The sequence below is a fragment of the Ranitomeya variabilis genome, chromosome 2 (assembly GCF_051348905.1).
Source record: "Ranitomeya variabilis isolate aRanVar5 chromosome 2, aRanVar5.hap1, whole genome shotgun sequence".
Taxonomy (NCBI): domain Eukaryota; kingdom Metazoa; phylum Chordata; class Amphibia; order Anura; family Dendrobatidae; genus Ranitomeya; species Ranitomeya variabilis.
Genome location: NC_135233.1, coordinates 196,199,981 through 196,214,443, shown reverse-complemented (window position 1 = coordinate 196,214,443; position 14,463 = coordinate 196,199,981). Strand labels below are relative to the sequence as shown.

Here is a 14,463-nt window from a genome sequence, read left to right as displayed (position 1 = left end):
TTAAAAAAAAAAATAAACAAAGAAATAACATTCTTTTTTGCTGCAGTGCATTTCACACTTCCAGGCTGATCTACAGTCCAAATGTCACAATGCCAAGTTAATTCCAAATGTGTAAACCTGCTAAATCTGCAGGGGGTTGAATACTACTTGTAGGCACTGTATATGGGGCGTACTGGAGCACTGTATATGGGGCGTACTGGAGCACTGTATATGGGGCGTACTGGAGCACTGTATATGGGGCGTACTGGAGCACTGTATATGGGGCGTACTGGAGCACTGTATATGGGGCGTACTGGAGCACTGTATATGGGGCGCACTGGAGCACTGTATATGGGGCGCACTGGAGCACTGTATATGGGGCGTACTGGAGCACTGTATATGGGGGTACTGGAGCACTGTATATGGGGCGTACTGGAGCACTGTATATGGGGGCGTACTGGAGCACTGTATATGGGGGCGTACTGGAGCACTGTATATGGGGCGTACTGGAGCACTGTATATGGGGCGTACTGGAGCACTGTATATGGGGCGTACTGGAGCACTGTATATGAGAACTTACTGGAGCACTGTATATGGGGCGTACTGGAGCACTGTATATGGGGCGTACTGGAGCACTGTATATGGGGCGTACTGGAGCACTGTATATGGTGCGTACTGGAGCACTGTATATGGGGCGTACTGGAGCACTGTATATGGGGCGTACTGGAGCACTGTATATGAGAACGTACTGGAGCACTGTATATGGGGCGTACTGGAGCACTGTATATGGGGCGTACTGGAGCACTGTATATGGGGCGTACTGGAGCACTGTATATGGGGCGTACTGGAGCACTGTATATGAGAACGTACTGGAGCACTGTATATGAGAACGTACTGGAGCACTGTATATGGGGCGTACTGAAGCACTGTATATGGGGCGTACTGGAGCACTGTATATGGGGCGTACTGGAGCACTGTATATGGGGCATACTGGAGCACTGTATATGGGGCGTACTGGAGCACTGTATATGGGGCGTACTGGAGCACTGTATATGGGGCGTACTGGAGCACTGTATATGGGGCGTACTGGAGCACTGTATATGGGGCGTACTGGAGCACTGTATATGGGGCGTACTGGAGCACTGTATATGGGGCGTACTGGAGCACTGTATATGGGGCGTACTGGAGCACTGTATATGGGGCGTACTGGAGCACTGTATATGGGGCGTACTGGAGCACTGTATATGGGGCGTACTGGAGCACTGTATATGGGGCGTACTGGAGCACTGTATATGGGGCGCACTGGAGCACTGTATATGGGGCGTACTGGAGCACTGTATATGGGGCGTACTGGAGCACTGTATATGGGGCGTACTGGAGCACTGTATATGGGGCGTACTGGAGCACTGTATATGGGGCGTACTGGAGCACTGTATATGGGGCGTACTGGAGCACTGTATATGGGGCGTACTGGAGCACTGTATATGAGAACGTACTGGAGCACTGTATATGGGGCGTACTGGAGCACTGTATATGAGAACGTACTGGAGCACTGTATATGGGGCGTACTGGAGCACTGTATATGGGGCGTACTGGAGCACTGTATATGGGGCGTACTGGAGCACTGTATATGGGGCGTACTGGAGCACTGTATATGAGAACGTACTGGAGCACTGTATATGAGAACGTACTGGAGCACTGTATATGGGGCGTACTGGAGCACTGTATATGGGGCGTACTGGAGCACTGTATATGGGGCGTACTGGAGCACTGTATATGGGGCGTACTGGAGCACTGTATATGGGGCGTACTGGAGCACTGTATATGGGGCGTACTGGAGCACTGTATATGGGGCGTACTGGAGCACTGTATATGGGGCGTACTGGAGCACTGTATATGGGGCGTACTGGAGCACTGTATATGGGGCGTACTGGAGCACTGTATATGGGGCGTACTGGAGCACTGTATATGGGGCGTACTGGAGCACTGTATATGGGGCGTACTGGAGCACTGTATATGGGGCGTACTGGAGCACTGTATATGGGGCGTACTGGAGCACTGTATATGGGGCGTACTGGAGCACTGTATATGGGGCGTACTGGAGCACTGTATATGGGGCGTACTGGAGCACTGTATATGGGGCGTACTGGAGCACTGTATATGGGGCGTACTGGAGCACTGTATATGACGGCGTACTGGAGCACTGTATATGACGGCGTACTGGAGCACTGTATATGGGGCGTACTGGAGCACTGTATATGGGGCGTACTGGAGCACTGTATATGGGGCGTACTGGAGCACTGTATATGGGGCGTACTGGAGCACTGTATATGGGGCGTACTGGAGCACTGTATATGGGGCGTACTGGAGCACTGTATATGGGGCGTACTGGAGCACTGTATATGGGGCGTACTGGAGCACTGTATATGGGGCGTACTGGAGCACTGTATATGGGGCGTACTGGAGCACTGTATATGGGGCGTACTGGAGCACTGTATATGGGGCGTACTGGAGCACTGTATATGGGGCGTACTGGAGCACTGTATATGGGGCGTACTGGAGCACTGTATATGAGAACGTACTGGAGCACTGTATATGGGGCGTACTGGAGCACTGTATATGAGAACGTACTGGAGCACTGTATATGAGAACGTACTGGAGCACTGTATATGGGGCGTACTGGAGCACTGTATATGGGGCGTACTGGAGCACTGTATATGGGGCGTACTGGAGCACTGTATATGGGGCGTACTGGAGCACTGTATATGGGGCGTACTGGAGCACTGTATATGGGGCGTACTGGAGCACTGTATATGGGGCGTACTGGAGCACTGTATATGGGGCGTACTGGAGCACTGTATATGGGGCGTACTGGAGCACTGTATATGGGGCGTACTGGAGCACTGTATATGGGGCGCACTGGAGCACTGTATATGGGGCGCACTGGAGCACTGTATATGGGGCGTACTGGAGCACTGTATATGGGGCGTACTGGAGCACTGTATATGGGGCGTACTGGAGCACTGTATATGGGGCATACTGGAGCACTGTATATGGGGCATACTGGAGCACTGTATATGGGGCGTACTGGAGCACTGTATATGGGGCGTACTGGAGCACTGTATATGGGGCACACTGGAGCACTGTATATGGGGCGCACTGGAGCACTGTATATGGGGCGCACTGGAGCACTGTATATGGGGCGTACTGGAGCACTGTATATGGGGCATACTGGAGCACTGTATATGGGGCGTACTGGAGCACTGTATATGGGGCGTACTGGAGCACTGTATATGGGGGCGTACTGGAGCACTGTATATGGGGCGTACTGGAGCACTGTATATGGGGCGTACTGGAGCACTGTATATGGGGCGTACTGGAGCACTGTATATGAGAACGTACTGGAGCACTGTATATGAGAACGTACTGGAGCACTGTATATGGGGCGTACTGGAGCACTGTATATGGGGCGTACTGGAGCACTGTATATGGGGCGTACTGGAGCACTGTATATGGGGCGTACTGGAGCACTGTATATGAGAACGTACTGGAGCACTGTATATGAGAACGTACTGGAGCACTGTATATGGGGCCTACTGGAGCACTGTATATGGGGCGTACTGGAGCACTGTATATGGGGCGTACTGGAGCACTGTATATGAGAACGTACTGGAGCACTGTATATGAGAACGTACTGGAGCACTGTATATGAGAACGTACTGGAGCACTGTATATGAGAACGTACTGGAGCACTGTATATGGGGCGTACTGGAGCACTGTATATGACGGCGTACTGGAGCACTGTATATGGGGCGTACTGGAGCACTGTATATGGGGCGTACTGGAGCACTGTATATGGGGCGTACTGGAGCACTGTATATGGGGCGTACTGGAGCACTGTATATGGGGCGTACTGGAGCACTGTATATGGGGCGTACTGGAGCACTGTATATGGGGCGTACTGGAGCACTGTATATGGGGCGTACTGGAGCACTGTATATGGGGCGTACTGGAGCACTGTATATGAGAACGTACTGGAGCACTGTATATGAGAACGTACTGGAGCACTGTATATGGGGCGTACTGGAGCACTGTATATGGGGCGTACTGGAGCACTGTATATGGGGCGTACTGGAGCACTGTACAGGTCCTTCTCAAAAAATTAGCATATAGTGTTAAATTTCATTATTTACCATAATGTAATGATTACAATTAAACTTTCATATATTATAGATTCATTATCCACCAACTGAAATTTGTCAGGTCTTTTATTGTTTTAATACTGATGATTTTGGCCTACAACTCCTGATAACCCAAAAAACCTGTCTCAATAAATTAGCATATCAAGAAAAGGTTCTCTAAACGACCTATTACCCTAATCTTCTGAATCAACTAATTAACTCTAAACACATGCAAAAGATACCTGAGGCTTTTAAAAACTCCCTGCCTGGTTCATTACTCAAAACCCCCATCATGGGTAAGACTAGCGACCTGACAGATGTCAAGAAGGCCATCATTGACACCCTCAAGCAAGAGGGTAAGACCCAGAAAGAAATTTCTCAACAAATAGGCTGTTCCCAGAGTGCTGTATCAAGGCACCTCAATGGTAAGTCTGTTGGAAGGAAACAATGTGGCAGAAAACGCTGTACAACGAGAAGAGGTGACCGGACCCTGAGGAAGATTGTGGAGAAGGACCGATTCCAGACCTTGGGGAACCTGAGGAAGCAGTGGACTGAGTCTGGTGTGGAAACATCCAGAGCCACCGTGCACAGGCGTGTGCAGGAAATGGGCTACAGGTGCCGCATTCCCCAGGTAAAGCCACTTTTGAACCATAAACAGCGGCAGAAGCGCCTGACCTGGGCTACAGAGAAGCAGCACTGGACTGTTGCTAAGTGGTCCCAAGTACTTTTTTCTGATGAAAGCAAATTTTGCATGTCATTCGGAAATCAAGGTGCCAGAGTCTGGAGGAAGACTGGGGAGAAGGAAATGCCAAAATGCCTGAAGTCCAGTGTCAAGTACCCACAGTCAGTGATGGTGTGGGGTGCCATGTCAGCTGCTGGTGTTGGTCCACTGTGTTTCATCAAGGGCAGGGTCAATGCAGCTAGCTATCAGGAGATTTTGGAGCACTTCATGCTTCCTGGCACCTGCTCACAGTGCCAAAACCTCTGGTAAATGGTTTACTGACCATGGTATTACTGTGCTCAATTGGCCTGCCAACTCTCCTGACCTGAACCCCATAGAGAATCTGTGGGATATTGTGAAGAGAAAGTTGAGAGACGCAAGACCCAACACTCTGGATGAGCTTAAGGCCGCTATTGAAGCATCCTGGGCCTCCATAACATCTCAGCAGTGTCACAGGCTGATTGCCTCCATGCCACGCCGCATTGAAGCAGTCATTTCTGCCAAAGGATTCCCGACCAAGTATTGAGTGCATAAATGAACATTATTATTTGATGGTTTTTTTGTTTGTTATTAAAAAACACTTTTATTTGATTGGACGGTTGAAATATGCTAATTTATTGAGACAGGTTTTTTGGGTTATCAGGAGTTGTAGGCCAAAATCATCAGTATTAAAACAATAAAAGACCTGACAAATTTCAGTTGGTGGATAATGAATCTATAATATATGAAAGTTTAATTGTAATCATTACATTATGGTAAATAATGAAATTTAACACTATATGCTAATTTTTTGAGAAGGACCTGTATATGGGGCGTACTGGAGCACTGTATATGAGAACGTACTGGAGCACTGTATATGGGGCGTACTGGAGCACTGTATATGAGAACGTACTGGAGCACTGTATATGAGAACGTACTGGAGCACTGTATATGAGAACGTACTGGAGCACTGTATATGGGGCGTACTGGAGCACTGTATATGGGGCGTACTGGAGCACTGTATATGGGGCGTACTGGAGCACTGTATATGAGAACGTACTGGAGCACTGTATATGAGAACGTACTGGAGCACTGTATATGGGGCGTACTGGAGCACTGTATATGAGAACGTACTGGAGCACTGTATATGGGGCGTACTGGAGCACTGTATATGGGGCGTACTGGAGCACTGTATATGAGAACGTACTGGAGCACTGTATATGGGGCGTACTGGAGCACTGTATATGGGGCGTACTGGAGCACTGTATATGGGGCGTACTGGAGCACTGTATATGGGGCGTACTGGAGCACTGTATATGGGGCGTACTGGAGCACTGTATATGGGGCGTACTGGAGCACTGTATATGGGGCGTACTGGAGCACTGTATATGGGGCGTACTGGAGCACTGTATATGAGAACGTACTGGAGCACTGTATATGGGGCGTACTGGAGCACTGTATATGACGGCGTACTGGAGCACTGTATATGGGGCGTACTGGAGCACTGTATATGGGGCGTACTGGAGCACTGTATATGGGGCGTACTGGAGCACTGTATATGGGGCGTACTGGAGCACTGTATATGAGAACGTACTGGAGCACTGTATATGAGAACGTACTGGAGCACTGTATATGGGGCGTACTGGAGCACTGTATATGAGGGCGTACTGGAGCACTGTATATGGGGCGTACTGGAGCACTGTATATGGGGCGTACTGGAGCACTGCATATGGGGCGTACTGGAGCACTGTATATGGGGCGTACTGGAGCACTGTATATGAGAACGTACTGGAGCACTGTATATGGGGCGTACTGGAGCACTGTATATGACGGCGTACTGGAGCACTGTATATGGGGCGTACTGGAGCACTGTATATGGGGCGTACTGGAGCACTGTATATGGGGCGTACTGGAGCACTGTATATGGGGCGTACTGGAGCACTGTATATGGGGCGTACTGGAGCACTGTATATGGGGCGTACTGGAGCACTGTATATGGGGCGTACTGGAACACTGTATATGAGAACGTACTGGAGCACTGTATATGAGAACGTACTGGAGCACTGTATATGGGGCGTACTGGAGCACTGTATATGAGGGTGTACTGGAGCACTGTATATGGGGTGTACTGGAGCACTGTATATGGGGCGTACTGGAGCACTGTATATGGGGCGTACTGGAGCACTGTATATGGGGCGTACTGGAGCACTGTATATGAGAACGTACTGGAGCACTGTATATGGGGCGTACTGGAGCACTGTATATGGGGCGTACTGGAGCACTGTATATGAGAACGTACTGAAGCACTGTATATGAGGGTGTACAGTACTGTATATGGGGCGTACTGGAGCACTGTATATGGGGCGTACTGGAGCACTGTATATGGGGCGTACTGGAGCACTGTATATGAAGGCGTACTGGAGCACTGTATATGAGGGTGTACTGGAGCACTGTATATGAGGGCGTACTGGAGCACTGTATATGGGGCGTACAGGAGCACTGTATATGGGGCGTACTGGAGCACTGTATATGGGGCGTACTGGAGCACTGTATATGGGGCGTACTGGAGCACTGTATATGGGGCGTACTGGAGCACTGTATATGGGGCGTACTGGAGCACTGTATATGGGGCGTCCTGGAGCACTGTATATGGGGCGTCCTAGAGCACTGTATATGGGGCGTCCTGGAGCACTGTATATGGGGCGTACTGGAGCACTGTAGATGGGGCGTACTGGAGCACTGTAGATGGGGCGTACTGGAGCACTGTATATGAGGGCGTACTGGAGCACTGTATATGAGGGCGTACTGGAGCACTGTAGATGGGGCGTACTGGAGCACTGTATATGAGGGCGTACAGGAGCACTGTATATGAGGGCGTCCTGGAGCACTGTATATGGGGCGTACTGGAGCACTGTATATGGGGCGTACTGGAGCACTGTATATGAGGGCGTACTGGAGCACTGTATATGGGGAAGCCTTTATAATATACACAGAACTACAATAAGAATAGCCTCCACGTGGCATCATCGTCGTCACAGCCTCATGTGCCGTGAATGAGGGCAGCACGTCATGCAGGGCGCCATTATCTACCACAATCTATAGACTGTAGGGGGCACTTACTTATTTGCAAGTCATACTACTGTCTATAAGACAAGATGCTGGAGAAAAACAGAAAAGCCCGATGGGAGACGTGTGACAGATCCCATGGGGGAGGCCATGAGCGGGAACATGAGGCGCAGGACACCGCTGCCCCACCACAACCGGCGCCCAGCCGCCATAACACAGCGCGGGCACACTCTGCCCGGACGGGCGACACACAAGGCACAAAACACACTTACTTCATTGCTGCTGTGATCCGTCGCACAGAATGCGGTCACAGCTGGGAGGAGCAGAGTAGGTTGGTCGCCTGGCGGATGACGTCACAGCGCCACGGGTTCTTGTGCGTGTTGGCGTGTAATGAACCAGGAGGACGCTAGGGGTCAGTGTAGCAGCACCTGTTCCTTCCAAAGTTCCTCCCCTGCCACCCATTGATGGCTGCGCCGTGCTTGTTCCTCAGGGTTTTCTCCCGTGGACGTGGGCACAGTGTTTGTCCCGCTTCTTCCTATATTAACCCTTTCCTGAGAAGGGGTTTTGTAGTGCGGTTATATTGGGCGCTGCTCACACACTGCGGGTTTGGTCACGGTTTTCTGGAATCTCAATGTGCAGGGATTCCGAACATGGCAGGTTGTCCCCAGGACGCTGATAGTATGTGTGCTTCTACTTGTACTTTCACTTTAAAGCCATAAGGTTGCTGGCACGCTGGTCTCACGTTACAGCTGTTTAGCAGGAGGGAGGGGGAAGGTGAAATCGCACACAAGGAGAGGAAACTGCAACTGAGAGCTCTGTATGTGTAGTTGAAATAATGAGGAATAGTGATGGGTGAGCAGCACTAAAATGTTCGGGTGCTCGGGTCGAGCAAATTGAAATACTCGGCCAGAACAACGAGCTCAATGTAAGTCTATGGGAGACTGACTGTTCTGCCAGATGGGGGGCGACCATGACTTTAGAATAGGGTAAAGTATTTGGTCTTACTGGTTCATTGGTATCTCAAGTGGCAGTCTCTCAATCTTTATGCCTCATTTTGCCTTTTTTTTTGCACTTTTTATGGACCATTATACCCACATGGGTCTAAATTATTATCTGGTAATTGTGATAAGGGTATTATGTTGCTTATGTGTCAGCGGTTTACACATTACTTGTTAGCTTCATAATTTAAATCTATGCTTAATGAGGTCCTTGCAGCTGACTGGTTTCGTATAACCCTCTCATCTAAAACTTACTATATGATAGCAGCAGGTATATTTTGCATATATTTCGTGATTGCTACAAGCCTGCATTTATTTATTCTTATCTGCAAATCTTTGCATCGGACTACTATTTAGAGGTTTGTTACCTATCAAATATTATGGCATGTAGGACTCTGGTGTATTGTACACATCATTTGTATGACTCATACTCTTTTGATTGTAATCGGAGTTGTGTATTTTTTAAATGTTTTTAATGGTTTTTGTATGTGGTGGTTTTCAATAAAAAGCATTCTTATATAACACTTCATAAAAAATTCTCTTGGTGATCCCCTTCTTTTTCCAGGACGTCCCCCTGACAGCACGCAGGAGGACGTCCTCCTCCTCCTTGTAGGGACAGGAAACACAACACGAGAGGTTAAAAGGTCCCACTCCACCCCCTTTCCTTCAGTGTTTTTCCTGTCCCTGCATGGAGGGAGAAGATCCGGCGGCGGTTTGCGTTCCACGAGGTGGAACGCGGAAGTAGGTTCATACAGCACTTCCGGTGGCGGCTCAAGGTAAGGTGACGTCACATCCGGGGGGGAGGCGATGCATTCGGCGTGTGTTCCACTGGGTGGAACGCGGAAGTATTCATACATAAACCCGGAGTTACTGCAATAGTGCACCCTGCATTCCTCTGTGTGAAGGAGGATAAGGCGCGAGATTTGACTGTAGTGACAGCAGGACACGGTACAGCGGTAGTCCGGGCTAGTCAGCATATTGAACCGCACCTGATGCCGGAGACTAAGGGTGAGCGCAGCAGAAGCTGCTATATCCTTTATTTTGATTAAGAGATTACACACTTACCCTGTATATCCTTCAACAGAAGATATGGAGACCAGAAGTGAGGAGGCAGGGGTAAGGGTACGTTCACATTTGCGTTGTGCGCCGCAGCGCACAACGCAAACAAAAACACGGCAAAACGCACGCTAAAACGCTGCGTTTTGCGCCGCATGCGTCCTTTTTGGCCCAAAGTTGGATGCAGCAAAAATGCAACTTGCTGCGTCCTCTGCGCCCGGACGCAGGCGCCGCAGCGACGCATGCGGCGCAAAACGCAAGTGCGACGCATGTCCATGCGCCCCCATATTAAATATAGGGGCGCATGACGCATGCGGCGCCGCTGCGGCGCCCGCCGCTAATGTGAACGTAGGGTAAGTGCGCAGAGCGCAGAATGACGTTCTTATTTGCACATACACTGAGCAGTGCCTATTCTTATGTTTAAGGATAAGGAGGCCACCCAAAATCCCCTCCCTCTGACAAAGAAGACGGGAAAAGCATCTTCAAAGTCTAAGAGGTGTTCTGTATGTAACACGAAGCTTCCAGAGACATATAATAAAGCTCTCTGCAGCTCGTGTATCTCTAAGATTGTCAGAGAGGAACAACCTTCTTTATTATCAGAAATGAGAAGCCTAATCCGAGAGGAGGTCCAGAACTCCTTAGCCTCAATGTCTCAAAGCGGTCGATCCAGTCCAGGCCCGGCACGTAAGAGACCCAGAAGTGATGTAGCCCAAGAAGATCGGTATGATTCTTCAGAAGAAGAATTGGAGTTTAGAGGTTCAGATCAAGAAGAAGGAGAATTGCCTAAAGAAGAGCAAGAGCAAGGAAGAAAGTATTATTTTCCAGTGGAAGACATGGAGCAGCTGGTTCAAGCTGTAAGAGAGACTATGCAGATAAAGGAAGAACCACGGCTGAGATCTAGACAAGACCAGATGTTTGGAGGTCTCACACATCAGGAACAGACGGTTTTCCCTGTGAGCGAACACATTCGTCGGATGATAGCCCAAGAATGGAAAGATGCGGAACGTAGGTTGGTGATGTCGCGTGAGTTTAAAGGTCGTCTACCGTTTAACCCCGAAGAAATCAAGACTTGGGAAGAAATTCCGAAAGTAGATGTGCCCATAGCCAAGGTTACAAAGAAGACTTCCATCCCTTTTGAAGATTCCTCAAGTCTCAGGGACGCAATGGATCGGAAGGCAGACATCCTATTACGTCGAGCTTGGGAAACCTCAGCAGCTCTGATTAAGACTAACATCGCAGCTACGTCAGTAGCAAGATCCATGTTTCTGTGGATGGAACAATTAGAAGAACATTTGATTAACAAGACCCTGCGGGCAGATATAATTGCCTCCCTGCCTATCATAAAGTCAGCTACGGCTTTCATGGCAGATACTTCGGCTGAGTCCGTTAGATTTGCAGCCAGAAATAGCTCTTTGTCAAATGCGACCCGTAGGGCTATTTGGCTTAGATCTTGGTCGGGGGATAACGCATCTAAAAATAAATTATGCGCCATTCCATTTACGGGGTCCAAAATTTTTGGTCAGGCTCTGGATGACATTTTAGAATCTGCATCAGATACTAAAAAAGGATTCCCTGAGGATAAACCCAGGAAATTTCAGCTTTTTCGGAAAAGGCCCTTTCCCCCCCCTCCCCCCCCCCCCCCGCAGGCAGCCTGAGTATAGAGAACAATGGAGACCCAGCAGGGGGTCCTTCAGGGGTTCCTTCACTCAGAACAGGAAGGGAAGAAGTTCCCTTTTTGGTTCAAGCTATAGACAAAGAAGACAATGACGCCATAGGGATAGGCGGGAGATTAAGTCGGTTTCTAGATTCTTGGAGTCTGATCTCAGACAACAGATATGTCCTCGGTATAATTGCAGACGGTTACAAAATAGAACTAATATCCCGGGTACCGCAGAGGTGTATCGCACCAACCGTTGTAACCACAAACTCCCCTATGTACTCAGACCTGCAAAAGCTATTCAGCTCCCAGGTCATAGTTCGGGTTCCATCTCCAGAAATAGGTTCAGGTCACTATTCGTCTCTTTTTTCAATTCCAAAATTGTCAGGAGAATCCCGAACGATAATAAATTTAAAACCTCTAAATATGTACGTAAAGTACAAAAGATTCAGGATGGAGTCTATAAAATCAACTATCCATCTGATAAACAAAGACTCGGTGATGTGCACTCTCGACCTGAAGAGTGCATATTATCAGGTTCCAATACATCCCGCATCTCAGGACCTGCTGAGGTTCTCGGTGAAATTTCCGGACCAAACCTGCCACTTCCAATTTCAATGCCTTCCCTTTGGCCTAGCATCGGCTCCAAGGATTTTCACGAAGTTGGTAGCAGAGGTGGTGGCTTACCTAAGAAACCAAGGCATAACGATAGTTCCATACTTAGACGATTTTCTCGTGGTGGCAAGAACAGAAGATATTCTGCTAAAACACAGAGATCGAGTCATAACGGTTTTGGAGCACTTAGGATGGGTAGTAAACCGGGAAAAGTCACATCTAAGGCCCGAATCCCGGAAAATATTTCTGGGAGTACTCTTGGACTCTACAGCCAGACAATCCTTTTTACCAGAAGTCAAGCGGCTTTCAATGAAGAAGATGGTGTTAGAATTCCTAAAGGGTCCGGTTACAGTAAGATCTGCCATGAAAATGTTGGGGAAGATGACAGCTTGCATCCCTTGTGACAGGTGGGCTCAGGCACACTCAAGACCACTACAGGAACAAGTTCTCAAAATATGGGACCATCATCGTTCATCCCTGGACAAAAGACTTCGTCTATCAATAGACGTAAGAAGATCACTACAATGGTGGACTCGAGACTACAACCTAAAAGTAGGTGTTCCCTGGATCGTAACCCCCTGCGTGGTTATCACCAGGGACGCAAGTCAGTGGGGATGGGGTGCGCATTTGGAAGGAGAGTTCTTTCAGGGCGAGTGGCCAAGAAAAATCAGTCGGATGTCATCAAACTACAGAGAATTGTACGCAGTCTGGGAGGCCCTCAGAAGAAATCGTCCCCGCCTAAGAAACAGACACGTAAAAATCCTATCGGACAATGTGACAGCAGTATCCTTTTTAAGACACCAGGGAGGTTCCAGACACAAGGCTCTTCAAGATCTAGCTCAAAGGATTTTTGCTTGGTCAGAAAACACGATCCTGTCAATAACAGCAGTACATCTAGAGGGATCTCAAAACATTCTGGCCGATTACCTAAGCAGAAGAAAGGTGTCTCCAACAGAATGAGAATTAAATCAGAACATTTTTCAAATACTATGCCACCGTTGGGGAACTCCTGGCATAGACTTGTTCGCTACAAGGAAAAATTCGAAGGTGCCAAGATTTTATTCCCTCAACCCTTCAGACTTCCCGGAAGCAGTCGACGCACTGAGTCAGAGGTGGGACGAACCTCTATCTTATGCGTTCCCGCCAATAGCACTTATTCCAGCAGTGCTCAGGAAGATTCAAGAGGATCAAGCAACAGTGATAACAATAGTGCCATACTGGCCAAAAAGAAGCTGGTTCCCATTGTTAGGAGCCATGATGTTGGAAAACCCCATCAGACTCCCGTTATGGAAGGACATCATTTATCAGGGACCGGTGTTTCACCAAGATCCAGGGAGATTACATCTATCAGCATGGATCCTGAGAGGGACATCTTAAAGGCCAGAGGTCTGTCGGACAAAGTAATTTCAACCATCCAGGCTAGTAGAAAGCCTGTGACTGCGGCCATCTATCACAAAATTTGGAAGAAGTTTTGTACAGAAAGTGGCAGGTCGGCCGGGATACCGGGAGCCTTGGATGTTCCTAGAGTTTTGAATTTTCTACAGTCTGGCTTCGACATGGGGCTTAGGCCAAGTACTCTTAAAGTTCAGATTTCGGCGCTCAGTACTTTCCTGGATTACCCATTGGCTTCTCACCCGTGGATAATTAGATTCGTGAAGGCCATCCAGAGATTACGTCCCACCTTGAGGCAGCTAGTTCCTTCTTGGGACTTAAATTTAGTTCTTAGGGCTCTTTGTAAAGATCCCTATACTCTTAGAGAAGACATGCCTATTTCAGTACGTACCTGAAAAACGCCCTTCTTAGTAGCCATTACAACAGCTAAACGCGTAGGCGAGATTCAGGCCCTTTCAATTAAAGATCCTTACCTTCAGGTCCGGGAAGACCATATAATTCTAAAATTAGATCCAGCTTTTGTCCCCAAAGTAGCCTCATTAAAAAATCGAGACCAGGAAACAATTCTACCTTCCTTTTGTGACAACCCTTCTAATGTAAAGGAACAGGCGTTACACTCCCTGGATGTCAGACAGGCGGTTTTAGACTATCTGGAAGCCACTAGTTCCTGGAGGAAGGATTCTAATCTGTTTATTTTATTCGGGGGTAAAAATAGAGGTAAAAAAGCTTCCAAAACCTCAATTGCTAGATGGATCACGTCTATAATCTCAAAAGCCTACACATCAGAAGGGATAGATTGTCCAGTAGGGATTAAAGCAC

At 48.5% G+C, this 14,463-nt stretch overlaps 1 protein-coding gene across 1 annotated transcript in view; it reads right to left on the bottom strand.

Moving 5' to 3' along the window:
• Positions 1 to 8,326, bottom strand: part of RBMX2 (RNA binding motif protein X-linked 2) — a 37,444-nt gene extending 29,118 nt beyond the window's left edge. The window contains exon 1 of the mRNA XM_077283403.1: positions 8,199 to 8,326. Coding sequence (XP_077139518.1) covers positions 8,199 to 8,203 — 5 coding nt within the window. The 5' untranslated portion in view covers positions 8,204 to 8,326. The remainder of the gene's footprint in view (positions 1 to 8,198) is intronic.
• Positions 8,327 to 14,463: the final 6,137 nt, after the last annotated feature.